Source organism: Porites lutea, chromosome 10 (genome assembly GCF_958299795.1).
Source record: "Porites lutea chromosome 10, jaPorLute2.1, whole genome shotgun sequence".
Classification (NCBI taxonomy): Eukaryota; Metazoa; Cnidaria; class Anthozoa; order Scleractinia; family Poritidae; genus Porites; species Porites lutea.
Genome location: NC_133210.1, coordinates 31,568,308 through 31,595,525, shown reverse-complemented (window position 1 = coordinate 31,595,525; position 27,218 = coordinate 31,568,308). Strand labels below are relative to the sequence as shown.

Below are 27,218 nucleotides of genomic sequence, written 5' to 3'. Positions count from 1 at the left end.
AATCTGGGTGATTCGGACGAAAAATTCGTTTCGTTTCTTATTTTTTCCGCTCTGAGTTTTGGAATTTTCTGCACTAAATAATAATAATAATAATAATAATAATAATAATAATAATAATAATAATAATAATAAAAGAAGAAGAAGAAGAAGAAAAAAGCAATTTAGGTACCTACTAGTTTTCGCTGAAATGCCTTAAAACAATGGTACTTACATTTAAACAGTGATACAATTACAATACTTATTATATATTGTACTCAATATCTGTCTTCTTACTGGCTAAGAGCCTACAGCTAATTTGAAAATTAGCACAACCTACAGATTAGTTAGTTATCTGTGATAACTGACTAATTTGTAGGTTGCGCACGCAATGCGTGATTTCCAATAACACTATCAATTCAGGTTCCTAGCGACGGTGCCTTTGGTTCGGCTGATAACACTTACCTCGGGCTTGATTATTCCGGATATCACAAAAACCTCATCCAATATATAATTGTTTATAATGATTTGGATATCTCATACAGAACAAGTACTTGCCTAAACTAAATGATTATTGTAAACTTTTGCGCGATTTTGCAAAATATCATGTCCTGCAAGTGCCCCGGCGCTCATACTCATCGGCTATTAGGGACGACAACGAGAACATCAGAAAAACAATAGGTTTTATAAGCAGAACAAAAACTTTGCACGTGCACCGCGCTTTTTTGTACATTTCTTTGCCCGTTTTTGCACGACTACGACGTGAAAATGCCTAATTTCGCTTTTTGTGGATGACGTAAACAAGCAACGACGAAATTTTATTTCTCTTTCTGTACTTGGATATGGTCTCTAGGAAATCAACCCTAGGAGGGTTCGCCTACGTTTGGCAAAGTAAGTGGGTAGGAATAATTGCGATAAAGACTGTAAGAACGCAAATTCACCTTTTACATGTAAGCGACGTTCTCATTGCCGTCGCGTCGTTTGATCTTAAAGTCCCTATTCTCGTCACTAGAGCCACCCCCTCGGTTGGCCCTCAAAGACCACTTCAAAAAAACCGATGGGCCCTGAGGATGAGAATGTACACATACGTACATGGCTGCGCGCGCGCGCACTTAGTGAACTCGTTAGAACCCATTTCGCTCATGCTTTCCACAGGCGGAGTCAAGGCGGCACCCAGCAGAACACCGCAAATTCGCCAAACCACAGATGACGATGATGATTTTGTGATTAGAATCATCGGTGGAGCTATCGTTCTTGGAATGATTCGATGATGTACGCATGTCACTGATGCTTCGCCGCTCCTGCCGTTGCCGACAGGATAACGCGGGCGCAATTCTTAACTTGACAATTAGAGTGCAGTTACCGTGCCAGTTTCCCATCGGTCCATCGTTTCTTCACAAAGACGATGGTATTACCTTAGTAAACCAAGACAGAACCACATTATTTTCAGTCAGTGGGAATGCAATAAAAAGAGAGGAGAAAGTAACCTGAGAAAACAGACGCCATTTCGCGACGCCACTAACGGTTTCCCCGCGAAATGACGTCTGAGAAACGAGCGCAGAAATTCCACTACTCATGACGCGTCACCACCCTAGATCTTGGCAGTGACGCGTCATCAGTATGGAATTCCTGCGCTCGTTTCTCAGACCTCATTTCGCGTGGAAACCGTTAGTGGCGTCGCGAAATGGCGTCTGTGTCCCCAGGCTAAGGAGAAAGACTTTCTTGCGACCACAGGCTTGGCTGGACCTCTAATGTCAAACGTTCGAGATGTTTTTTTTGTTTGTTTTATTACTGATATTTCATTAACCGATAATTAGAAACAAGGGCAAGTGTGTATAAAATACTTAGTTAACGTATCAACCAGCTCATTATGCTCAAAATAGTTAGCTTCTTTCCGTTAAAAATGCTGTGTAGCCTAGTAAAATTATGTCTAACTATGGAAAATCATCACAATTTAAATTTGTAGACTATTCGTGACCTTTGGTCACCTCTGCTAACATAGTCAGATGCATAGTATAAGTTAAGGGTGGAGTGGGTGGGTACTGCGTGTTCCAGAAGAGCGTTGCGTGGGAGACTGGGATGGAAGGAAAGTAGTACTACTTTTGGAGATTTCTTACTATTACAAAGCTTGAAAAAGTATTTCAGTAATGTCAGGGAACGCTTCGCAGAGAACTGAGATGACGCGTAAGAAGATTAGTCACATTTAGTAATCACTTTTTACGAGGAGTTCTGACTTCAGAGCTGGCTATACCTTATTGATACTACCCACCTCAGGGAATGTTATGACAAAGGGAAACAGGGTAACAATAACAGTAAGGTTTAAGCAAATCCTTTCTCGAGATCAAAAAAGGAAAAGGGGTTTTATGAGTTTGAAAGGAGAGATATTCCACCGAAACAATTGTGAGGTGCGTGTTCTTAATGCTATGTAATTTATCAAGTATGAGACGCAGTGTTTGATCTCCAGATGAACCAGCGGAGTATTTTTGACGAACTTCGAGGTGTTTCATCTGGTGATAAAACACTGTCAAAAGCTTGATATTACACCACACTTAAAGACAGTAGAAATCGCACAGCAGAACTACAGTTTTTCCCAGACGAAAACTTTTATTAAATACTATTTAGAATAATACATACACAAGAAATCTACTGAAATACGACCGAGAAAAAATTAGAATTTATACATATTTTACATTTTTGGGAATTTCTGTACACTGTAGTATTCTTGCTTATGAAACTTGCGTTAGATTCATCCAAAAGAATGTGTTGTGTTCGCTGCCAAATTGTACTGAAGAATTACAGATGTTTTTGGCAGAAAGTGATAAATACATATTACAAAGACAACTGCAGCACAAATTAGGCTTAAATTAGAAAATTTATACAATTTTACACCATAAGAAATTCATTCCCACTTATTGACTGGGCCTAGTAGCAGATTCAGTCGCAGGATTTTGTTCGTGTTGAACTTCTGAACTTCCTCCCTGCATACCAGGCAGTGGCGAACTTAGTATTCCGTGCGGAGAAAGAAAACCGGGAATTACTGGCAGGTGCGTGACTGAAGCCGTAATGGGACCACTAATAAACGAATCACCTGGACTTGCACTTTGCGACTGCGGTGCCTGCAGTGGGGCTCTCATGTCGTTTCCGTACGGGTAAGAATATCCGGGGTTTACTGCCGGGTGCGTGACTGAAGACGTAACAGGACCACTGAGATGTAGACCACCTGAACTTGCACTTTGCGGTTGCGGTGCCAGCAGTTGGGTTCTCATGCGGTTTCCATACGGGTAGGAATATCCGGGGATTACTTGCGGGTGCGTGACTGAAGGCGTGACACGACCACTAAGATAAGGATCACCTGAACTTGTACTTTGTGGCTGCGATGTCAGCAGTGGGGCTCTCATGCGGTTTCCGGGGATTACTGGCGTGTGTATCACGGAAGACGTAACAGGACCACTAAATTGAAGATGCGGATAACTTGGACTTGCACTTTGCGAATGAAATCCATACTGCGGGGATCTCAGCGTTTCATGAGGGAGGAGACTTTCCAAATTAACTGTCGAATGGGTATGGGTTGATACGCCAGGACCAATGAGATATGAATCATCTGACATCGTAATTTGTGGTTGCAATCCATGAAGACGCGCTCCTTGCATTCCATGTGGGGGAACAAATGTCGGGATTTCTTGCGGGTAAGTGACTGCGGAACCTTCGAGATTTAAATCACACGGCATTGTATTTTGGGGCTGAACTCTCTGTTGTGGCGGATCCTGCATTCCACGCACGGGAAGATACCCAGAGTGAACAGAAGGGAGAGCAACTGTAGAAATGCCAGAACTGCGGGGATATGGGTATCCTGGAAATGTACTTCGCGGTTGCCATGACAGCAATGGTGATTCCAACACTCTGTAACGGTGAGGATGTTCACTGAAGGGTGCCAGGCTGCGGCTGGAGAAATGCGACGTAGGAATGGGAGCTCCTAGAGAAAAAAAAATTAAAATTAAATCCCACAGGTTTACATAAAGGTACAGTGTAAACGCGACAGGTGTCACACTCATGGTCTCCAAGCAGATTTCTCCTCCTAGGTTTTGTTACATCTGTGATTAGCAAGGCAAGAAACTATGGGGGAAGGGGGAGGGCTAAGGGACAAAAAACCTCACCAGTAGGATCAGGAGGCGCTGGAAATGTTCCCACGGTGTCTTGTTCGCGAGCGAAGAATGGTGAGTCGTGAATACCGAGGCAAGTCGCTGCCGGAAACTGTGTGAGTGGTAAAAGAAAACAATAGTTGATGAGCCTGTTCCAGGCATTCAGATCTAATAGTGGAGAGTGACACTTTCCACTATCTGAACGGCTAAGAGTTAATTAGCCAATAATTAAGATGATTGAGCAAAAAGAAACTCAGCTTCTGTTAGTAATGAAAATAACACTATACAAAGAAAGAACCTCAGTCTACTGTTGACTGGTTTGATCCAAGCCTCAAGCTCCATGTTTGCTTAAAATGCGTAAAAATGCTCCACTACAGCGGTGAAATTTGCCAGTCAATAAAAATCTCAAAGATCCACATTTTCTTTCGGTTTGTATAAAACTTCACGTACGAAAATCAGCAAGTTTCTTCAAAGTGCACGATTAAATCGACTTTCCGAACGGTAAAAAACGTACGAAGCAAACTTCAGGTCGTTTCCAAAACCAGAGCCCAAGTTTCCGAAACGGATTGCAGTCCGTTGCAATATTGTTCGGACAGTAACTTCCACAACTAAAAGCCATCTTTATAAGAGAACCGTCGGTTTCGGTATGACTTAACTCACTTCTTAAAAGAAGTGAGCTAAGAGCCCAAGACCACAGAAATAACTTCTTACTCTTAGTAAGACTTATATTCAACTGCACGATTTTGATTTGTCTCAGTTTTAAGAAATCGCGATTAGAAAAAAAAAACAGCCTGAAACTACTATGATACAAAACACATTTCCTGTTCCCTCAGTTTCAGTTTATAATAAGTGAACTCCTGAAAAGCTGAAGAAAAAACCATACTTTTTTTTAAACGCAATGTTTTTTTTTCAGTTTTTTTTCCCAAGAAATAACCAAACTCAGGAAATATTATACTCTATTTTCTTTTGCCAAAGTTGATGACCAACCTGTTGCCTTTGCGGCTGTGATTCATTTGATGCGTGAGAAAAGAGACTGGGGTAATACATATTCCAATAGCCTTCTGATGGCCATTCACGTTCAGGCTTGGGATTCCCTTTAAAATCCTACAACAAATCAAAAAATGACACTAGCACCATTCAACCTTTAAACCAACGTTTAAAAGATCGAAACTGTAGTCTAGATTTTAAAACCTTTCTTTAAGTGATACGCAATTAAAGGGTAAAAATAACCCCAGGGGTTGACTACTATGTGAAGGGGGCGTGTCATATATGCTCATCGGACAACTAAAATTTTACCCTTAACCCTTTAGGCCCCAATATCCAAATACAAATTCTCCACTATGGTGTCCATACATTGCCTTATAGAATTAGTTGAAAGAACTTGATAAAAGATCAAAGTACTTCTCCTTTGTTCATTATTTTAAAACTTCTCCTAACCTTTTCTTTTGATAATGTTTTGATATTGTTAAGAGAAAATTCATGTTGATCGCTCTTGGAACTTTAGGACCAATCTGAGTAAAGCTCAAGCTGATTTTCCACCCCGAAAAGAGGCCACTTCTAAAACACATAGTCAAAGTAGTACTATAGAAATTTCTGCCTGCGATAAAGACGTTTTTCTTCTTTAATTTAGTTATATTTAGGACTAAACAAGAGATTTTAGTCATTTTGCAATCTGTTCCGAGACCTTTATAAGTTCAAAGTCTAAAAATCCGCATGCCCTAAACAGTAATTTCGTCCTGAATGGTCTTGCGAGTACCGCTGCGCTAAAACACTTTCTTGTGAGTGTCAAAAAATTAAGGCTGCTTTTCACTAGCGGCAGAGTCGGAGTCGGAGTCGTAAACAAAAGCGTAGAGCTTATGATCTAGTGAAAATAGCGTTCGATTCCGCTTAAGTTCCGCTTATGATCTAGTGAAAACCAGATTGTCAGAGTCGGAAGCAGAAGCGGAAGAACCAAACAAATCACAAAGCGTGAGAACGTGCATCGGGATTAGTTTATCCTTCTGCTTCTGCTTTCGATTCTGACAATCTGGTTTTCACTAGATCATAAGCGGAACGTAAGCGGAGTCGGAAGAAATGGAAACGTTCTAATTCTTCTGACTCCGATTCCGGCGCGCTTATGACGCCTCTTATAACCTGAGATCAGGCCCAATTTTAGCGGTTCTCATGCATTCTCTCTAACGGCTACCGCTAAAAAAATCGCCTTGCCCGCCCGAATGTAATTTTCAAAGCGAAAGGAAAACAGAGCCTGATCTCAGGTTACTGCGCTTACGACTCCGATTTTTGATTTTCACTAGGTCATAAGCAATCTTACGACTCCAACTCCGACTCCGTCGCTAGTGTAAACCAGTCTTTAGGTTGCTGCGTGAGAAGTTCCTGATTTTTCCTTGTCAACCCCAAATTTCCGAATTTTTGTGCCGTTTAATAGTGATTAGAAATTACCTACATACAGAAAAAGCAACGGCCTCAAGAACTAAAGTTCTGTCGAAAAAAGGAGTTAAAAATACGAAAAAGAGGGGGAAACGACAAAACCAACAAAAATACATCTGACTTCTTGGACGCACCTCTAAAGGTGCTCGCAGCTTAAAGACCACATTCTACTTTTCAATCCCTAAAATTTGCATGCAAGACTTTCAAAACAACAAAAGCAAATAATATACTCTAAAAATGTGCGAATTATTGAAACCTTGGAGCCCTTTCTTCTATTAACTCTTGGTCTGATAAAATTCTCACAGATCGGTTTTTCCTTAGTGGGGGTTGGGAGGGGAGGCGCAGAAAACCTGCGTCTCGTCTGAAGAAACGCTTGCTGCGCTGCCAAACTAAAGGCGGGAAAATTCTACCACGTGGATAGTTATATAACCAATCAGCTGTCGCCACGTCACAAGCCTTCTCTCACGCCACTTTGAATGACAGTTTGTTGATTTTGTAGTTTGTTTTTCACTTCAGTTGAGTTTGCTCATCAAAGAAAACTTTCAACGCAAAAATACTCAAGATGGACACAAAAAGAATGAGAAAACACCGTAAAATGCCAGTTAAGAGAAAAATTCGTCTTGTGTACTCAGGAATTTGTCAAAGGATTTGTGCAAGCTAAAGGGAACCACATTTATGAACTTCAACTCATTCATACAAGGCACGAAGTGACGCAGGATTTGTTGTGTTCGTCGTAAAACTGGAAAACAAGTAATCGACAAAAATAGGCAGCTTGTACCATAGAGGAGTGCTTTACCTATGATTAAATGTATGGTGTTAAATTTCAACCAAAGTGTCTCAGAGGAATTATATTTTTTGTGGAACGCTATCTCCAAAAACTACGCAACAGTGAGGTTATTTACGGGAGGACAAGCATTTACCGAAACGCAAGGGACATTCAAACAAAAGGACAGCTCTAAAAAGACTTCTTCGTTTTTTGGACTCTCAAAGAAACTTTACGAAAACGTTAGCGATAAAAGTGAAACTGTAAGTGGTTAACCTTTTTTCTCTTGATTTTTGCAAATTTTGTTTGTTTGAATTGAACATGAACTGAACATATTTTGATTTTATGCTTGTTATTCATCATTTTATGAAAAGTAATGAATTAAAATTGATTGAGAAATTAATACTATGGAATTTTTGTGTTAATACATATATCACAAGTTTGTTAAGTGAGCTCATATCGAGTTGAACCAGACTCGAAGAGAAATTTCATATCTGCTCGCTGATCCATTAGTTTGCAAAGTGAAAACACCTTTAGATTAATTTACTTGTTCTCGGTTGAAACGTTTTTTTTGGATTTAGTTTAATCAATTGAAAGGAATGAATTTGAAATGATACTTTGAATGTGCTAAAGTTTATTTGTTTTCAAAAGTAAATCTCGTGTTTTGTCGAGTATAAAAATGACAAAGAAAGGAAAATGGTGAAAGGCAAGAGCTGAGTAGAAATAAACTGTAAACAAAGAATAAAGAAACAAATTGCGATAAAATTGGAAAACTTACGTGGTAGTGTGACAGCAGCTCAGTGATGTTTCCGTGCTGCTTGATGGCTGATGTCAGATCCATCACCTGCTGTGGAGTCATCTTCACTCCTAAAAGCCCCAGTTCCTTCAGGTGAGGAGCGCAGCTGAGATGTTTAATCAAGCTGTCTACTCCTGCACCCAGAAGAGGATTCCATGACATGCTGAGCCACTCCAAGTTTGGTGCTTTTACAAATAAATTGTTGATAAACTCCACAGCAGGTGATGATGTTACATTGATATCACAGAGTGTTAATTCCTTCAGTTTGTGTGTTGTTGGGATCCTCCTCAGCAGAGACTCTGTTACCTCAGCATCAAACATTTCACCGTCTTCACCCCAAACATATATCCATTGTGGAGCGGTAACAAACGGCATGATCTCACTCATCTGTTCCACTTCTGACCTGTTCACATCATAAGCTTGAATCCTCCAAACCCTGGAGAGACCATGACGCTTTGAACAACAGCTGCTGCTGCTCTCTTCACTTGACTCATCACCATTCATGTTTGTCTTCTTTGTTGTCTCTTGTTTACTTATTAGCGCCTTTATTATATCACAAGGAAAAGGAATCTTTCTACGTTCATTTTTATCAATTTTATCTAAATAAAGGTGAGCTTTGTTTTCTTCTTTCTTTAAAAAAAATTCATCAATCCTACGCCATGTTAAGTTGCTTAAAATTTCTGATGCTTTCTTTTCTCCTGCAGAGCTAACAATAACTGCGTTTAATTGTTGTGTTAAAATGATTAAATTACTATAGTCCTGCTCTGTATACGTTTTATAATTAAAAAAAACGTAGTTGGGTGTTTCGGTAGTTTGAACTAATTTTTCCTGTACGATAATATTTAGCTGCTCTTTATCAATTACAAGAACTCCTCCTAAAGAGGAAAGAAATGTAGGAAAGAGGTTTTTTCTTATCTCTGCTGAGAAGTTGAAAAAAAAAACATTACAAAGATTAATAAAATCTCTTTGTTCTTCTGACAAGTCCCACTGTGACGGTGTTTCGTTATCAAATTTGAACTCTTTCAGTCCGCTCTTCATTCCAAGGTGAATCACAATCTCGCGCGCGGCTTCTTCTGACAACTGAGCAGCAAATTGTAAAACTTCAAACATCTCTCGGATCTTTTCAACTGATTCCAACTTTAAAAGGGAATTTGTACTTTCAGCCTTTCTAGATGTCAGCTCTTCTTTTAGGAAATTCCCGGCCAGGTATTCTTGGACGGATTTGTGAATAAAGTACACGCCTTTTTCACGATTCAAACTCGCCATATTTAAAACCTGAAAAAGACCGACTTCAATCAGCCTCTCGATCAAACTGTAGCCGGCAGGTAACTGACTAACAGGGAAATAAAGCTGGCCTTGCAAAAGGGCTTCAAAGGCCAAGCGTCCTAATGCGTATAATTCATCTGAGTAATCTTTGGCAGAAACCGATTCAGCAGACTTTTTTTCACACATGTGATCAAACATGGTCGTCATGAACTGGGAGAAGATGTGTGCGCGTTCCTTTGGTAGTTCTTCGCGTGTTGTTTTCGTCCAGAGCAAGCATAACATTAAGAGCAGTAGGGGAATTTGTGCTAGTTCACTTAGGTTGTGCTGCCATAAGTACATAAAAAACTCTTCAATATCTTTATCATCTTTCAAAAATCTACGAGCAAACTCTTCTTGGCGCTGATAATTAAAGCCGTCAATTTTGAATTGAGCATCGCTAAAATTTGTCAACGTCTCAGCTTTCATTTCCCTTGAAGTAATTACAACACAACAATCTCTTAATTGGCTTTTTTTCCAGATTTTGAACACAGGCGACTCGTTTTTTGAATTGTAAACATACTCATCGTAGCCGTCCAAGATAAGCAAGACTTTTTCTTGATGGCGACAAACGTAATCATACAGGTTGTGTACGGAAATTGCACCATTACTATCCAGCACTTCACAAGCCCTCAGAATGGACGGAACATCTTGGAGATTACTAACGTCACGTAATCTCACCAGAAGAACAAGATCAAATGCTCCTAAAGTATCTGAATATCTCTGCTGGGACCAGTCAAAAGTTGCTTTCTTCGTGAAAACAGTCTTGCCGATACCTAGGTGACAATATGAACAAACTGTCAGTAAGTCGTCAAAAGATTTGTTTTACTTTTATCATGTGAAGTCACGTGAAGAGGAATCTAAAATATTGAAATGTGCATTGATTATTTTCATAAAACTTAAAGAGAAATTATTTATTCTATTAATTTTTTAACGGAATTATGTTTAAACTTTTTATATCATATGCAAAGTGAGCAAGATATGGGTAATTGATGTTTCCCTGCCTTTAAGGGGGCATTTTGGAATTCTTACCTTTGCTTAGAGACTAGGGTTACATTCATCAAAAATGGTATCTCATTTAATATTCAAAATTATTCATGATAAAGACAATGGAAATAAATCCTTCGCAAAACTGTGAAATACCCAGACTATTTAGGGCCCAGTTGTTCAAGGCTGGGTTAAGGTAACCCAGGGTTAGTGCAAAATTTGAATTCAGATATAAAAGGGTAAAACCCAAATTTCAGTTTAATTCTTTTTGTCTAAAAATTGATGATTAGATAATCTAAAAAGAGTAGAGAAAACTCCAAGAAAATGCTTTTGATGATTAAAAACAAAAAGAAACCCAGGTTAACAGTGGCAGATCACGGGGGGTGACAGCTCTAACAAGGGCTGTTTCGGGAGAAAAACAAATTTATTCCGGGAATCTGGAGATTTTGCCGGGAATCGGGAAACCTGGGAAATTTTTCGGGAAATATGAGATATTTTCGGGACATTGAGCAAAGATTTGATATTACATGCTATCAAACAATATATATACAGTGATATGCACCCAGCGTATGCGCTGTATTCTATGTATTTTGACACTTGAAAACGGCTGAACTTCCCATGATATGAAATGACCAATCAGCAATATTTCCAATTAACATAGCATGAAGTTCAAGTGCGATTGACCACGTGCAATCCCCAGCGGATTGACACAAGAACTGTACCGGTGCAAGGCACATACTATCAGTTCACACCAGATAGTTCAGGGGTATTTTTACGCTGCACGTTAACGAGTTTTAAGAGCGCATTCCACTGATTGCATACTGGAAAACTTGAAAGAAGTACGTAAGAAGTATGTAAGAAAAAAACGAAACTCATTTAACCTTGTTAAACACAAATGAGGCCATAAAAAGTAGTATTTCTGTGAAGACTCTTTAATCATCCTGATCTCGTCGGGGTCCTTCCAATTTTGCTCGAAAACTGTCCTGAATCCCGATCAATATGCGTTTGGGATAGGAAAATTTCAGATTTCGACAGTTGTTCTGAAATTTTCAATGACAATGACACCACACAGAGTATACTTAGCTGAAAGTGATATCCAGAGCAATTTCAAAAACCGTACAACTTGTATAAAATAAAATTGACTACTTCTACGTGAAGCCACGCCAATAAAAATAAGCATAAAAAGGACAATTGATTTAGAGAACATTTTGAACAGAATTTGTCCTCTCAGAACACTAGAAATAGCGTTTCAGAGCACCAAGATTTCAAAATTTTCTGGGGGACCATGCCCCCAGACCCCCCTAGTGGTTGGCCCCTTCACTGCTCGCCTGATTCATCGGTGATTTAAAAACAAAAAAACCACGATTTTATATACTTAAAAAGTTTGACAGTCTTTCTGTGTTAACATGATACCCTCTAAACGAAAAAATAACCACGGTTAGATAATTAACAAGTTACATGATTAACAAGAAGCTGCAAAAATCTCTAATCAAAATTTTAATTTTAATTGTTAAAACAATTTTGGGAAGTTAAACATTTATGGGGAATGCCACCGAAAAATTCGGGAGGGTCGACGAAATTTCTGGGAGGACATAAAGTTATTCATAGGACTGCCCAAACAGCCTTTGTTAGAGTTGTCACCCCCCCGTGCAGATCCAGATCCTTCAGATAAAATTTAAGCCCAGGTTGCAACCGCTGATCAGCCTTCAACCAACTGGGCCAAACTGCCAGTCATCAGTCGATTGTGGCGAAGCTTTAATTTGGTGCGATTTTATCCTTGGAAGATTTCGTTTTAGTTTTATTCTTTTAGCCCTCGGCATTAAATAAATAGAGGATATTACATGGCCATGCGGGGATACGAATTTTGTCTTCGAGTGCTGAAAGTATCTCCCACGAGTGAGCGAAATATCGTATCCTCAGTGGCCATGTAATGTTCTGTTTATGTTATAGATTATTACACTGATGAAATTCCTACATAAAACAAAACCTTTTTTTTATTCATTTTCGAAACAGCAAAATATAGTGCAATTAAAGAGCTCACCTATTGCAAAATGCCTGTCACAAAAATGTTATGAAACTCGGATATAAAGTTATAAAGGAGAAATAAAGACAATAATACTTATACTTTATGTTCCAAAAAGTCAAAATTAATGTTAGTAACCATGGCGACACCAATATCCTCACACATGAAAGATAAAAATAATATCTTCACTGCAGGTGATGAAGATATGATTTTTTCAGTAAAAGGAAAAATCCTGGTTTTTCATCAGTATCTATATAATAAACTTGAATTTTAGATAAAATTGAGTCACAATATTTTAACCATTATTACGACACTATTGGAGCCTAGAGTGTATGTCATGATTGCTGTAAAGCCAATAAATATATTGTTTATTATCAGACTGATTAACAGAAAAACTTTGTTTTTTAACTTTTATTTTATTTATAACAGCAACAGACCAAACATTTCATTTGGTTTGACAGCATGCATGGTAACAATCTACCCCACTTGGAATGTACAATATGTCAGCAAAACACTCAAGAAACCCGCACATCACTAGCTGATACAATGCATTTGCTAACACCTTGTGTCGATTAACTTAATGCAAGTGGACCAATGGTTTCTGTGTTACTGTTATTGTATGTGACTTTTGCATGTACTTTTATCCTCTGTGAGTTAAATTAAGACAATTAAATTTTTTACTTCATTAGCTCACTTACCTGGTTGTCCATAAACCAAAATTCGCTTGGGTGCACGACGAGGTTCTCTGTGAGCAAAAATCTCAGTGTAGTGGTCAAGCTCTTCTTGTATCACTCCCCTGGGTGTCCTGTCATCCATGACCCAAGACAAGTCTGTGTAGACCTTGTCAATATCAACAGCAGAGTTCTGGTCCCATGGAATGATTCTGACTTTACTACTGGTTTCATAAAGTGATTGCAGCTGTTTCTGGCACTCCTCAAGGCATACAGAATCTATTATCAAGAATTTTTTATCATTTCCAAGAAGAATTTTTTAATAACTATATATTTTTTCACAAGAGGGGTGGACAGTTAATTTGCAGAAATATCATGAATAAAATAGTACAAATTAATGAAAGGAAACAGCACCAGGAATGACCCAGTGATCATTTGATATTGTCCAGTGGATTTCAATCAGCAAGCAAGTCTTAGTGATCGTTCCTTTTATAATCTTTTTAGTGGGGTTTGGTGGATGACAATAGAATATACTATACCAGCGGAAAGTTTGGGAGTGGACCCCCTTCCTCACATCACTTTCAATTAAACTGGGCAATTCCTAAATTAATAGAGGCCTTTACACATAACTCAAAGACAACTGAAACAAAGTCGAGAAGGTTTTCGAGAAGATAAGGGAATCTTGTTTCACTTAAAACAATGTCTGTCTCACCAAAATGAAGCCTTAGTTTATGTCCAACATTAAGGGAAAACATGGGGCAAGGAAGCGAAAAGGGAAAAGTTGAGTGGTTTGTGTCACTTTTCAAAACAAAACTGACATTTATTAGCATAAGGAACCAAAGGCAGCATGGTGTTCAATTTAAAGTACCATATATCCTTGAATAATAGCTGTCCCTCGAATAATCGCCCCCCTTTGATGGAAATATTTAAAAAAAACACCTCCCTGGAATAATCACCCCCCTCCCCACCCCTCTTCCCATCTTCACTTTCTTTTATCCCCTTCCTGTCAAGTTGAAGTGGAATCAGTGATCCAGCAAAACTGATCAGTGATGATTCAAGCTCTGAAAATTACAATCAATGAACCAAATTTGGAACACTTAAAAAGCCGGTCATATTCAGTTTATTTGGATGTGATAATTTTTTGTTTTAATGGGATAATAAAACAAAATATTTAGGGGACGACTTCCAGTGAGCAATATTTGAAATAATCGCCTCCCTCGAATAATAACCCCCTTTTGAGGCAAAAAAAGAAATAATTGCCCCGGCTGTTATTCGAGGAAATACAGTATTTTGGGCAGTTTTGGTTCTTTTTGGCCAGATACTGACCCTAAAGCGGCCTTTTTCAAACGGCATTTGTCAGCAAATTTTTTTTTGAGGGGTGGGGGGGGGAAGGGATTAAATATCAGACAAAAAGAGACTGCTCTCTTGGCAAAGACCTGTCTTATTGCCATATTATTTGTAAATAAAAAAAGTGCAAGAGGGCTCAGATGTGACAAAGAACATTAAAAGATATTAATGTTTATATTAGTGAAACCAGTGTTCAATCATTTAATCTGGAAAAACTCCTGGATTTATAGTGTTATTACATTGATGGAATAGTACCTGGCATCTGTTTGCCTGGCTGATTCTTTGCTGTCAAGTCTGTGAAGAAAAAAAGTGTTATAAATTTGAAAACACCTCAAAACAAATTTTACTTTTGGCCTTTGTTATTTGGTATTTTAATATTAATGTATGTATTTGAGTTTCAAACAGAGAAAAACTTGAACCATTAGGGGCATTTAATAGATAGGAGGTGTTTATTCTCGTTATTTAATGAACTCAACAAAACTTATGCAGTATGCTTTTGGTGGAAAGTCACACACTCCATCTACTGATATTTGCAGGCCGTCATTTTCAAGGATAATATTGAACCAGCTGACATAAAAATAATTATCTGAACAGAAAATTCATCACTATTAATAATTTATTCATTATCACTCATTAGAACAGGGATGTCACAATTTACCTTCATAGTGAGGCCATTCTTTAAAAATAACTGGATTATTTAACATGTTGGACATAACAGAAGCTGCCATGATGGAAGCAAATGACTTCCAGGAGTCATCAGAAGTGTTGCTATCATCAGAAAAATGTGATATCCCTTTAACAATCACCCATTCAATGTTCATATCATGAGCTGCAGCAAACAGTCCTGTAAGTAGTAGAAAAACAGACCAATAAAAGATGATTCTTTGCAGCCTAATTGGCTCTTAATTAAAAGCTTTGTCGATCCAATCCTTTTTGTCAACATGAAAGAATCTAGCAAAACTGTAAATTTTTCTCTACAGTGTAATGACTAAATTTTATTGTTTTAATAAGCTTAATTTATGTTCCCTTGCAAAATATTTAACTTGTGAACTAGTACTTCTCCAAAATATTTTAATGTAAACACATATTGGTTGATGTATGAATTATTAATACCATAAGAGACTTGTTTGCACCCTATAATTGATCTGACAAAATTGCCAACCGTAGTCAACAAACCAATAAAGTACTGTGATTTTCCATGGTCATATAAGCTCAGTTGTCGAAAAGGACAATTTATTTAGAGTTCTGCTCTAGACCTCAAATTAAATGCTACATCAAATTGTTGTAATAGTAAAATATGTATATAATCTTACCTTCCCCTTCTGTTTCAACTGCAATCATGCGAGATTGAGACATATGGCGTTGTTTGGTGATAAATGGACTACCACTGAATATGTCACTGTCACGGTGTACCTGTACTGTTTTTTCACCCACTGGATCTTTTAATGGTGGATTCCAGCCTCCAGCTGAAAACAAGATAAGGTTGCCAATATTTCTTCTTACTGGAGTTGCGAATTGTTCAGTTGAAAGTTTAGAGGATACCACTACATCTCCTCGTTTGGTGTGTTCTGGGTTTATACCCTGGCAGCTGCCAACCAAAAAAGCAGCCTTGGGTCTCAGTTGCATCACGGCATTTTTAATAACATTTTGAGAGCCACCTGGACCAGAAGAACCTTTATAACATTTCATTAAAGCAACTTTCAGTGCCTCTTCTCCAGTTTCACCCATGGTCCCAAAGTACACGAATCCCAGATTCTGGTCATAACTTTTAAAAGAATTTTTCAAGAAAGCATAACAGGCTAAAAACTCGCAGTCTTCTACTGTCAACAAAAGAATGTCAACAGGAAGCTGGACGTCACTCCAAGGGTTTAACTTGTCTGGAAGATCTCTCATTTCAGGCACTTCAATACTTAGAGACGGAGGAGGCCTGGGGCATGATTTCTTGACATCTGATGATCAGGATCAGAACCTCCTTTTCTTTTAAGGTGTTGATGCTGCGCCATTGAGTCTAAGTCAAAGATGTCCCTAAAGAGTGTAAATTTAATTTAATAAGATCACCACATTACAGTCCAACAACTTTTTTTATTAACAAATTACCTTTATGTCACAGCTTTATTTTAAGGGTCAAACCTCTTATTATATTAGTGGACACCAGTCTGTACAGTGACCAGGAGAATCGTGTCCACCTACAGGTAATTAAAGATCGAGATGTTTGCCTCTTTTAGTGACAAAGGTCAAATGCAGAGTTTCTAGCCCATAACCAGTCAGTGTCCACTTTTAGAAGAGGTGTTCATCCACTTCACAAAGGTCAAAATATGCAAACAGTGTTTGTAACTTCCTGAGTCCACAAATAGTTCTTACTATGGAAAGGGGTCCATTTCACAAAGGTCAATATGCAGTGTTTGTAAGTGTCTGCAGTGACCAAGCAACTTATGAGAGCTGATTCCCGACCAAAAATACACTCTTTAATATTAGTGACTGGGGCCATGACTAAGTCTCTATGTTTAGAGGAGAGGCCAATAATTATTACTAGCAAAGGTCTGACTGTACCATGAGGTTCAAACAAATAGTGATCAAGGCAATAGAAATGTTTGCAATATGTTAATAGTTTCTGGCCTGTACCATTCTACTGACTGTGTAATAAATAGTATATCAATGAATGCATTTAAATCAAATGTGAGGTATAATACTCTAGTGATGCAAGAAAATAGCTTTAAAGCTTACAATGTTAACTCCCTTTGCCATTTTACTGCAATCAATTTAATAAACTCAGCTAAATCACCTTCTTCTTTGATAGCTTCACACCATTCAACTAATTGTACGTGTTTAATTCAAATGACATAAAATCCTGAAAATAATAAAAAGATGGTAAAGATGACATCAAAATATGAGATATTACTTGGAAGCAATGCAACAACAACACCATGCATTCCCCCGGGGGAGGGGGTACTCAACAAAGTTCTATACAGGGAGGCTCCGCCCCGAGGTCCAATCCCTTACCCTTTGATAACGTTATTAAACAAGTCCGTAAATCGATGTCGACAAGACCCCTTATAAATTCTTTATTAGAGATAAGAATCCGAATAATATTCCTACTTTTGTTGAAAAACTGGAAGTTGTTGATTCAGGTCTTCGATTAAAACTTGTGATGAGTCAGATATTGCGTACAAACGCTTTCATGAAATGTATACAAAGATTTATAACGATTGCTTCCCTCTCAAGAAGGTGACTAGAAAGCAGAGGTGCTTTAAAAAACCGTGGTTAACAAAAGCTCTTCTTAAATCCATTAAAACAAAGAGCCTTTCTCCACTCGGCAGCAAGGTGTTACATCTATCATCGCGCTATTAAAAATACGGCTTTCTCAAAAGACAAACCTGTCTACATATAAAACTGCTTCAGTGATAGATATATCAGTACGGTTACAAGATATTGACCGGTATACAAGTGTTGACCGGGCGGTATGGCGCAAACACGTGCATATCACGGCTCCGTTGCAACGGTCTTATTTCTACTCTTACAATTGTTTCGCTGTTTTCTACTTGGTCCTGGCATTCTTGGAAGAGAATATAATGATATTAATGTATTATCGGATTCAGAAACCGAGCAAATGAGACCAGTGTGTATGTTTCTGATGTCATCCATTGCTGCAAATCGCCGCCATTTTGTAAATAGGTGTCATACAAAGTACACTAAGTCAAGATTTTACTACTACAGCAACAGCGTCGCAAGCTTCAACTTTGAACTGCTTCGTCTAAGTGGAGACATTAGCCCTAATCCAGGACCGGAAAGTTGCACCGTTTGTAGAAAAGTGGTGGCTAAAAATCACAGGGCAGTGAGTTGCAGCTCTTGCTCTCGACAAATTCATATCAAGTGCGGTGGAATCTCACCTAAAGAGTACAAGCGATTACAGGCTTCTGGAAATGGTAGTTGGATATGTCCTCCCTGCTTGGACGAGATAAAACAACTACCTTTTGCTGACGTTAGCGAAATTGATACCAGCTACAGTTCTTGCAGTGACACAGAGCAGACTCTGAGTGAGAACGAAGACCACAACAACACTTGGATGAGTTTTGACACTTTAGTTAAAACGCATCGGAGAAACGTTAAGATCGGTCATATCAATGCCAACAGCATAGCTGGCTTTAAATTCCACGAGATCAAAAACTGGCTTATGCGCGGAAGGTTCGACATTTTGGCCATCTCTGAAACAAAGCTGGATAAAACATATCCTGACAGCCAGTTTGCCATTCAGGGTTTCCGTATGTGCCGATCGGATAGAAATATTTATGGCGGTGGGGTTATGATATTCGTACGAAGTGATCTGTGTTTCACTGTGACAAAAAAGCTTGGAGACCAAAATGGTATCGATACGTCAAACTTCAGGACTGAACACATCATACTGAAAGTGAAGGTAGCAAAATCCTGGCTCACTGTTATGGCGATTTACAGGCCTCCATCTATTCCAACATCTCAGTGGAAATTTGAACTGAGCAGGTTATTTGAAGTTGTTACGACTTTTCCAAACGATGTCATCTGCGTTGGAGACTTCAATAGTAATCTGTTGGATCCTAAGGACAGTGGTCACTTAAAAGATTTACTGGAAATATACGGTCTCAAAAATTTGATTAAATTACCCACTCGTATAGGCAAGACATCGTCAACTTTACTCGACTTGATTTTAACAAACAACACAAGAAGAATATTTTCTTCGGGCGTAGTGGATGCTCATATCAGCGATCATTCTCTAATATATACTATTTTGAGAACCACAGCTCCGCGATTGCGATCTCGCAAAATACAACTGAGAAGTCTAAAGAATTTTGACCAGGATTTATTTTTACGTGATTTACATAATGTCCCTTTCCACGTTATGGGGGTGTTTGACGATATTGACGATAAACAATACGTGTTTGAGTCACTGTACCTTGACATTCTAAACGAGCACGCACCACAAAAGCAAGCACACATAAGGGGCAATCAAATTCCTTTCATGAACGAACAATGGCGTAAAGCCATTCGTCACCGCAACAAACTTTGGAAGAAGTTCACACATCAGAGGACCGACGCTAATTACGCCGAATATAAGAAACAAAGAAACAAATGCACGTCAATTAGGCGCAAAGCGATTAAAGATCATTTTAAAAACAAGTCAGAGACCGACAATCCACGTGCATTTTGGGAGGCTTATCGTCCTTTTATGCATTCGAGGTCCAGTAAACAAGCCAATGACATCACACTAATTGAAAACGATGTGGTTATTACGGATAAGAAAGAACTAGCTGAATTATTGTTCAACAACTATTTTGCTCACATCGTTGATGATGTACAGGACATTAAAGAAAATAACTTTGGAAATGAATTCAGTGCACACCCCAGCATTCGAGCAATTGCGGAGGAAAACAGAAGAAAGAACGCCACACATAATTTTAATTTTAAATACACCAATAAGACCCAGGTTGAAAAACTACTATCAAACATCAACGCACGCAAGGCCTGCGGCCACGACACCATAACTCCGCGGCTTCTTAAGGAATCCGCTTCTGCGATATCTGGTCCACTAGCAGAGTTAATGAATGAATCGATCAAACAATGCAAATATCCTTCTCGATGGAAAATGGGGCAGGTTACACCTCTTTTCAAGAAAAATGATGAATTGAGTAAAGGGAATTATCGACCCGTTACTGTTTTACCGGCCCTAAATAATGTTTTTGAGAAACTTCTTGCTTCTCAACTAGACCAGTTCTATTCTGAAATATTGTCTGACTACATCTCAGCTTATAGGAGACACTATAGCTGTGAAACGTCGCTGATGAGGTTAACAGAAGATTGGAAGCGTAGTCTGGATAATAAACAAATTGTTGCAGTGATATCAATGGATTTATCTAAGGCTTTCGACACGATACCGCATGGACTCTTGCTGGCCAAGCTGAAGGCCTATGGTGTTAACAGTAGAAGTTGTATGCTTCTTAAAGATTACTTACACGGTAGGATGCAGCGGGTGAAAGTAGGTGATACAAGTTCTGATTGGCAAGAAGTCATGCGAGGAGTACCTCAAGGCAGTGTTCTTGGTCCAATGTTTTTTAATATTTTCATAAATGATTTATTCCTACAAATCAAAACTGTACATTTAAATTTGTATGCAGATGATGGTCAACTCTACACCGCCGATACGGATCCGGTATCTTTGGAAAGGCGTATCTCGCGTGAGGTTAGCTCAGCAAATGCCTGGTACGAGATCAACGGAATGATAGCAAATCCCAGCAAACACCAAGGGATGATACTAGGAAAAACTGACCATCAGTTTAATTTCTCAGTAAATGACTCAGTGGAACTTTTCGGCGTTACATGTGTCCTCTATATGTAAAAAGGTAAACAATCAGTTTAGCGTTATGACAAGGTTTGGCAAACTGATGTCTACTGAAACCATGCTCCGTCTTTATAAGGCATTTATACTTCCTCACTTTTATTATTGTTCTATGGTGTGGCATTTCTCTAGTAAACAAGATTCTGATAAACTGGACCTTTTAAACAAACGTATTCTTCGATTTATTTTCAAGGATTTTAACTCTGAGTACAATAATTTACTTAAAAAGGCAGGAACTGCAAACCTTAAGGACAAGCGTTTACAAAACATGATTCTCACTATTTTTAAATGTCTTCATTTTTCTGATTATCCAAGATATTTAAAAGATATGTTTCGTTTACGCTCTAGCACCTATTTTTTAAGAGGACATAATATGCTCTGTTTGCCCAAACCATTGACCACTTCTTATGGTATCAATTCCTTTAGTTACTTGGCAGCAACATCTTGGAATTCTCTCCCTGACCATTACCGCACTATTTTTGATTTTACTTCTTTTCGACGACTGATATCTACTGGGAACAATAATTTACTTAAAAGGGCAGGAACTGCAAACCTTTCTACATCATGATAATTTGCAAGTTAGTTGTCTAGGTAGTTAGTTATCTTTTTTGCTATATAGAATTAACTTTTTATTATAATTATTTATTAATGTAGTTGGCTCGAAGATATTAGCACTTAAGTGCTACACTGTAAATTCGAGGGTAAATAAAGTTTATTGATTGATTGATTGAAAGAATAAACTTTACAAAAAATATCTTCAAGTTCCAACAGTCGACAATTCTTCACTCTACAAAACATACAAGAACAAATTGAATCACACCTTGGTAGTATGAAAAGAAATTGGAAGATGCTAAATCAAATACACATGCGACTTGGAAAACTTTAAACAAAGTCTTAAATAGAAAAAAGTCAAGGCCTCAATTAAATACAATATTTAAGTCAGACGGTCAGGAGATTTCTGATCCAGTGGAAGTAGCAAATAGGTTTTGCAGCTATACTTCTCTAGTATTGGTCCCAACCTCGCAAAGAAGATACAGCCTCCTCCTTGTTCACATAAAGATTTTATATCTGGATCATTTCGAGAATCAATCTTTTTTAGCCCAACAACAGAGGATGAAATTATTACCATTGCTCAATCCTTTGCTTCCGGGAAAGCAGCTGGATACAATAATATTCCAATGTCTATAATTAAGGAATCCATTCAAATCATTTTGGGACCTCTGGCTCACATTATGAACTTATCGATCGCTCATGGCGTTGTACCAGATCAAATGAAAATAGCTCGTGTGGTACCACTGTTTAAAGCTGATGACCAGTCACTATTCACCAACTATAGGCCTGTCTCGGTTCTACCAAGCTTTTCAAAATTTCTAGAGAGAATCATCTATAATCGCTTGTATGATTATTTAACTAATTTACATATTCTCTGTGATAACCAGTTTAGCTTCAGGAAAAACCACTCTACGACGCTTGCCTTGATTGATTTGCATGAAAAAATTTCATCTGCTATTGATCGTGGTGAATTAGCGTTGGTGTTTGTTTAGATCTCTCTAAAGCTTTCGATACAGTCAATCATTCCATCTTATTTGATAAACTTGAACACTATGGTATACGTGGCTTGGCTCTGAAATGGATTAAGAGCTATTTTTCCAACAGACTTCAATTTGTAGAATACAATGGTTATGTTTCGTCTTGTGCTAATATCATGTGTGGCGTTCCCAAGGTTCAATACTAGGGTCTTTGTTTTTTCTGCTCTACATCAACGATATAATCAACACGTCAACAATATTACAACTGATATTATTTGCCGATGATACAAACGTTTTTGTGTCTCACTAATATACTGGACGCTGAGCTAAATAAGTTGTCATTATGGTTTAGAGCTAACAGGCTTTCATTAAACTTGAAAAAAACCAAATTCATTGTATTTAAACCATGCCAAAAGCGTACAAATCAAACTATTCAACTTTTAATCAATAGCCAAAAAATTGATCAAGTAAAAAAAACAGTTTTCTTGGGAGTAATCATGGATGATTACAAAATTTAAATTGGAAATCTGAAATCTCACATGTCGCCAATAAAGTTTCTAAATGTACAGGAATTATTCATAAATCCAGTTTCTATTTATCTACGAAATCCTTACGAACACTATATTTTTCTCTAGTCTATCCATACTTTTTTTACTGCAACTTAGTTTGGGCCTCCACTTACAGAACTAACCTTATTCGTCTTGAGATTTTACTGAAACGGGTGATCAGAACTTATAGCTAAAACCACTTTCAATGCACATACTGATCCAATCTTTCAAAATCTTGGTATCTTAAAATTTCATGATATATACTTAATACAACTAGGCTTATTCATGTACTCCTATCAAAACCATACTCTACCTTTAAAATTTAATTGTAAATTTACTTTACAAAGTCAAATTCATTCGTATAATACAAGAAACTTGTGTAAATTTCGTCTGCCTTTCTGTCGTACTCGAACCAAACAATTTTCCGTTTTTTATCAAGGACCTAAATTTTACAACACCTTAAACACCAACATCATCAACACTTCCTCACCTTTTTCTTTTAAAAGAGCACTTAAGGCATTTATTTGTAATAATTATTATTATTTAAAACTGAATCATTGGATAATGCAATTCTAGCATTTTGATTGGCTTAGCCGTTATGCTATATGAGCTATTATACCATGCTCTCCATATATGGTCGTTGTACGCGCCAGTTTAAAATTGGAAGCTAGCTGAGATTTTTTTTCGCGAAGGATAGAACGGCGCCCGAAGCAAATCGTTTTAATTCATTTCTTAGAATACTAGAAATGCAATTTCATCGACAGAAATAAGATAAAAACAAACAAAAAAGTCACAAGAGCTTGTTTGAAAGTTTGTCGAAAAACACATGAAAACACATGGAACTAAAGAACCTTGACCAGCTACGAAAGAAGACAAGTGTTGTTTCTTCATGATTGCGAAGCCGATCGAGTCACTCGCCGATAGATAACTGCAGCTTGTTTATCCGACATCAAGAATATAAATCACAAGTAACCAGCTACAAATATAGGCTATGCAGCCATTCACTAGAGCAATCGAGGCGGCAGTTATAGCTTCTTTTCTCGTTCAGCAAAACCAGCTTGTGGCTTCAAACTTCATAACAAGCGACCAAGGTAATAGTTTTTCTCCTTTGTTCTTACTTTTATAACTGCACCGAAAATCCAAATTCACAGTAATTTCGACGGCTGTGACTTACAAATTCTTTTCCTTCACATTAATTATCTGCCAGGTTTTTTTTAGCTGTTCTACCGTGTAAAATCCTAGAATTCCGATGAGTTTTTAAAAAACTGATGTTCATCGCTACAATGTTTTGATTTTTCATTCATGCAGTCCAGGCGAGTCCGTTCGCGTGTTGACAGTTTTGATAGACGTGTGACATGTGAATAGCGGAAGTCCCTTGTCTTTTCCGGTTTGTTCTAGTCGGGGAGATTCAACGAGATTTTGTGGGCGTTTTTAATAAAACAATTATTCCACTCGCGCTTGTTGGATATGAGATGATTATAGCCAACTCGGCGCTATGCGCCTCGTCGGCTATCTATCATCTCATATCCAATGCGCCGTCATGGAATAATTGTTAAGTATACTCCAACAGAAATCTTGCGAAAAAGCCTTTTAATATTCAACAATATTAATTCCGTAATATTGATTAGTTTAATTTTCCACCCGATATTATTTTGAATCCGTCGCTGTAATTTTTATGCCATCTTCGAAAAATTGTAATTGAGGAGGCCTAATTAACATAAGCTCTATAGTTTCCTTTAGGCCTCCTCGCCATTTCTTCCTACATTATTTTTGGCATTTCTTTGTAATTATTGTAATCGTGTGGCAAATAAATAAATACAAATACAAATACAAATATATTTTTCAAAGGCCCTTTTTGAGGCGCTTTTTTTGGAGGGGCCTATATTGGGAAAGGCTTATATACGGAGAGAAATTTGCGTTATAAAATCAGCTGGGCTAGCTTGTAGTGGAAATGAAATTTACCATTTTTGCTTTGTTTTACTTTGTACTCGAGGGCAAATTCTAAGTACAAGCCCCCCGCGGGGCTTATATTCAGAGGGGTGATTTAACGGAGGGTTTTTTGCGTTACAATTCTGGGGGGCTTATATTTGGAGTGGCTTATACATGGAGGGGCTTATTTTCGGAATTTTACAGTACCATTTTGACAGAAAAGGTACCCCTTTCGTCTACCTTCTTTTGACAAAATATGGTACTGTCCCTTTCACATACCTAGTTTAGAACTTTGCATGATCCCTTTTTAACTGCTGATAAGGCACTTTAAGCAATTTTTTGTCCAATGATCCGCACAGATGGGTCTGCTTTAAAAGAACGCATAACAATTTAAGGTCAATGCTGAAATCAAACAGGCTTATGAATTATTTTATAAAAACAAATTAAGTGAAACTGATGGCGACCTGCATAAAACATGGCAGGTCATCAATGAGCTAATACTTCTCATAAATCCGGCACGTCTTCTGTTAAGGAATTATTAAAAGTCCGAATGGAGTTTCTATGACTAATTCAACCGCTTTGTCAAACACTTTCGATGATCACTTCTCTACAATTTAATGGCCCGCAACTGGCTTGCGAAATACCTTTAAACAATGGCCCCAGTTTTCAGGAATTTAAATATCTCTGGCCTTTAAAGTGAAAGATTCCAAATTCATCCCCACTGATAGTAATCAGGTGTTGTCTCTTTTTAAAAAAATGAATAAATCTTGAGGTGCTGGTCCAGATGAAATATCTAGTCAGCTTATTACAGATTGTGCTTAATCAATTGCACCTCATAATTATTATTTCAATTACATTTAATAGTTCTTTAGCCAATGGTATATTTCCCAGACGATTGGAAGTCCGCAAGGGTTACTTCTTTATTCAAGTAAGTGGCAAAAGAGGCAACATAGACAATTATCGTGCAATATGAGTTATCTCTATAATTGGCAAAGTATTTGAAAGAATTATCTATCATCAACTGTTTGCCAATTTATCGGATCATAGTATTGTGTCTGAGCACCAAAATTCGAATTCCATGTGCTCAATTCAATAGTTACAGCCTTATTAGAGGCCTGTAATATTGATATAGGTAATGTTAACACTGTTGCTTTTCTTGACCTTAAGAAAGCGTTTGACACAGTCAGTCATGATATCCTACTGTCTAAATACATCTTTATAGTATATCACGGTCATGTTACCCATAAATGTTTTTCCTCCTGTTTGAATAATCATACTCAGAAATGTCTTGTCAATGGTTCCCTTTCAGAATGTTGCACCGTTAAGTGTGGTATTCCCCAAGGAACAACATTAGGGCCTCTACTGTTTTTGCTATATATCAATGATTTGCCTAATTGTCTGTTTCATTTTAAATAAAGAATTTACATTGATGATACCCATCTGACTTATTCGAATGGCAATATCCACTCCATTCAATCTTCCCTGAATGAAGACTTGCTCAACATTAATCACTGGCTTATCACAAATAAATAATTTATTAATGTTACATATGACTAAAACTGAATTCATGTTAAACAGCTCAAGGCAGAAGCTTAATAATCTACCTAATCTCTGCCTTCCTTAAATGTAAATAATGTTCTGATCAAACATTCTCATTCCTCTAAGTCTCTTGGCGTGATTATTGATGAAAATCCAACACGCGAAAACCATGTTGACACTATAGCACACTATATTAAAGAAAATTGCGTCTGCTAACCCATCAATCACTGTTTGCCCCCTGCTGCCTTACATGCTGTCTATTACGACCGCCAATCACATTTTGACAACTGCAGCGTGCTATAGGGTAGCTCACACGCCACACACTTACAGCAGAGGTCACAGAGAATATAAACTTACTTTCAGGAGGATAACTTTAATCTTGTGTTATCAGGTGGTGACATCTACAGAATCTTGGTAACTGATCTACAAAGCTAAAAAAAATGTCATGCACTCAGCACCTTTTCACGTAACGGGTCATTTTAATATTTCTGATTCAACCTCAAATAACACAAGTGATCCCTGCAGTTAGTTCTTCTCCTCTTGCCTTTTTGTTTGACCTACATTTCACTACGATTCCACGATTTGACTGAAAGAGATATCAAATGGTCTTTGCGAGCATAATTTAATTTGGCGGCACACTGCAGCAGTGCATAAAATAATGTAGTGATAAAACTCGTCTTGCGAGCATCAAACAAAAATAACAATTTTTCCACCAGCAACAGCCTTTTTTTTTTTACAAGAAAATGCCTATTAATAAAAGTAATTATATAACAAGCTTAAGCTTACCTTTCCGAGATGACCGATGTTGATTTCACTGAGTGTTCACGATCACCATGTGATCAGTGCACACGATCTGGAAGAAAGAACGTAGTTTACAT

General features: G+C 37.8%; 1 protein-coding gene across 4 annotated transcripts in view; it reads right to left on the bottom strand.

The window, feature by feature from the left end:
• LOC140951195 (uncharacterized) overlaps positions 1-27,218 on the bottom strand; it is a 187,889-nt gene that overhangs the window by 118,634 nt on the left and 42,037 nt on the right. For 2 of the 4 annotated variants that reach the window (XM_073400423.1, XM_073400421.1), the window contains 5 exons: positions 27,127-27,193; positions 26,698-26,771; positions 17,214-17,279; positions 15,745-16,456; positions 15,090-15,275 (listed from right to left, as the gene is read on the bottom strand). In XM_073400423.1, the coding sequence (XP_073256524.1) occupies positions 15,090-15,275; positions 15,745-16,324 (766 nt within the window). In that variant the 5' untranslated portion in view covers positions 16,325-16,456; positions 17,214-17,279; positions 26,698-26,771; positions 27,127-27,193. Of the gene's footprint in view, positions 1-13,111; positions 13,364-15,089; positions 15,276-15,744; positions 16,457-17,213; positions 17,280-25,080; positions 25,170-26,697; positions 26,772-27,126; positions 27,194-27,218 lie in introns of all 4 variants that reach the window. The other 2 variants (XM_073400422.1, XM_073400419.1) reach the window with 2 other exon arrangements.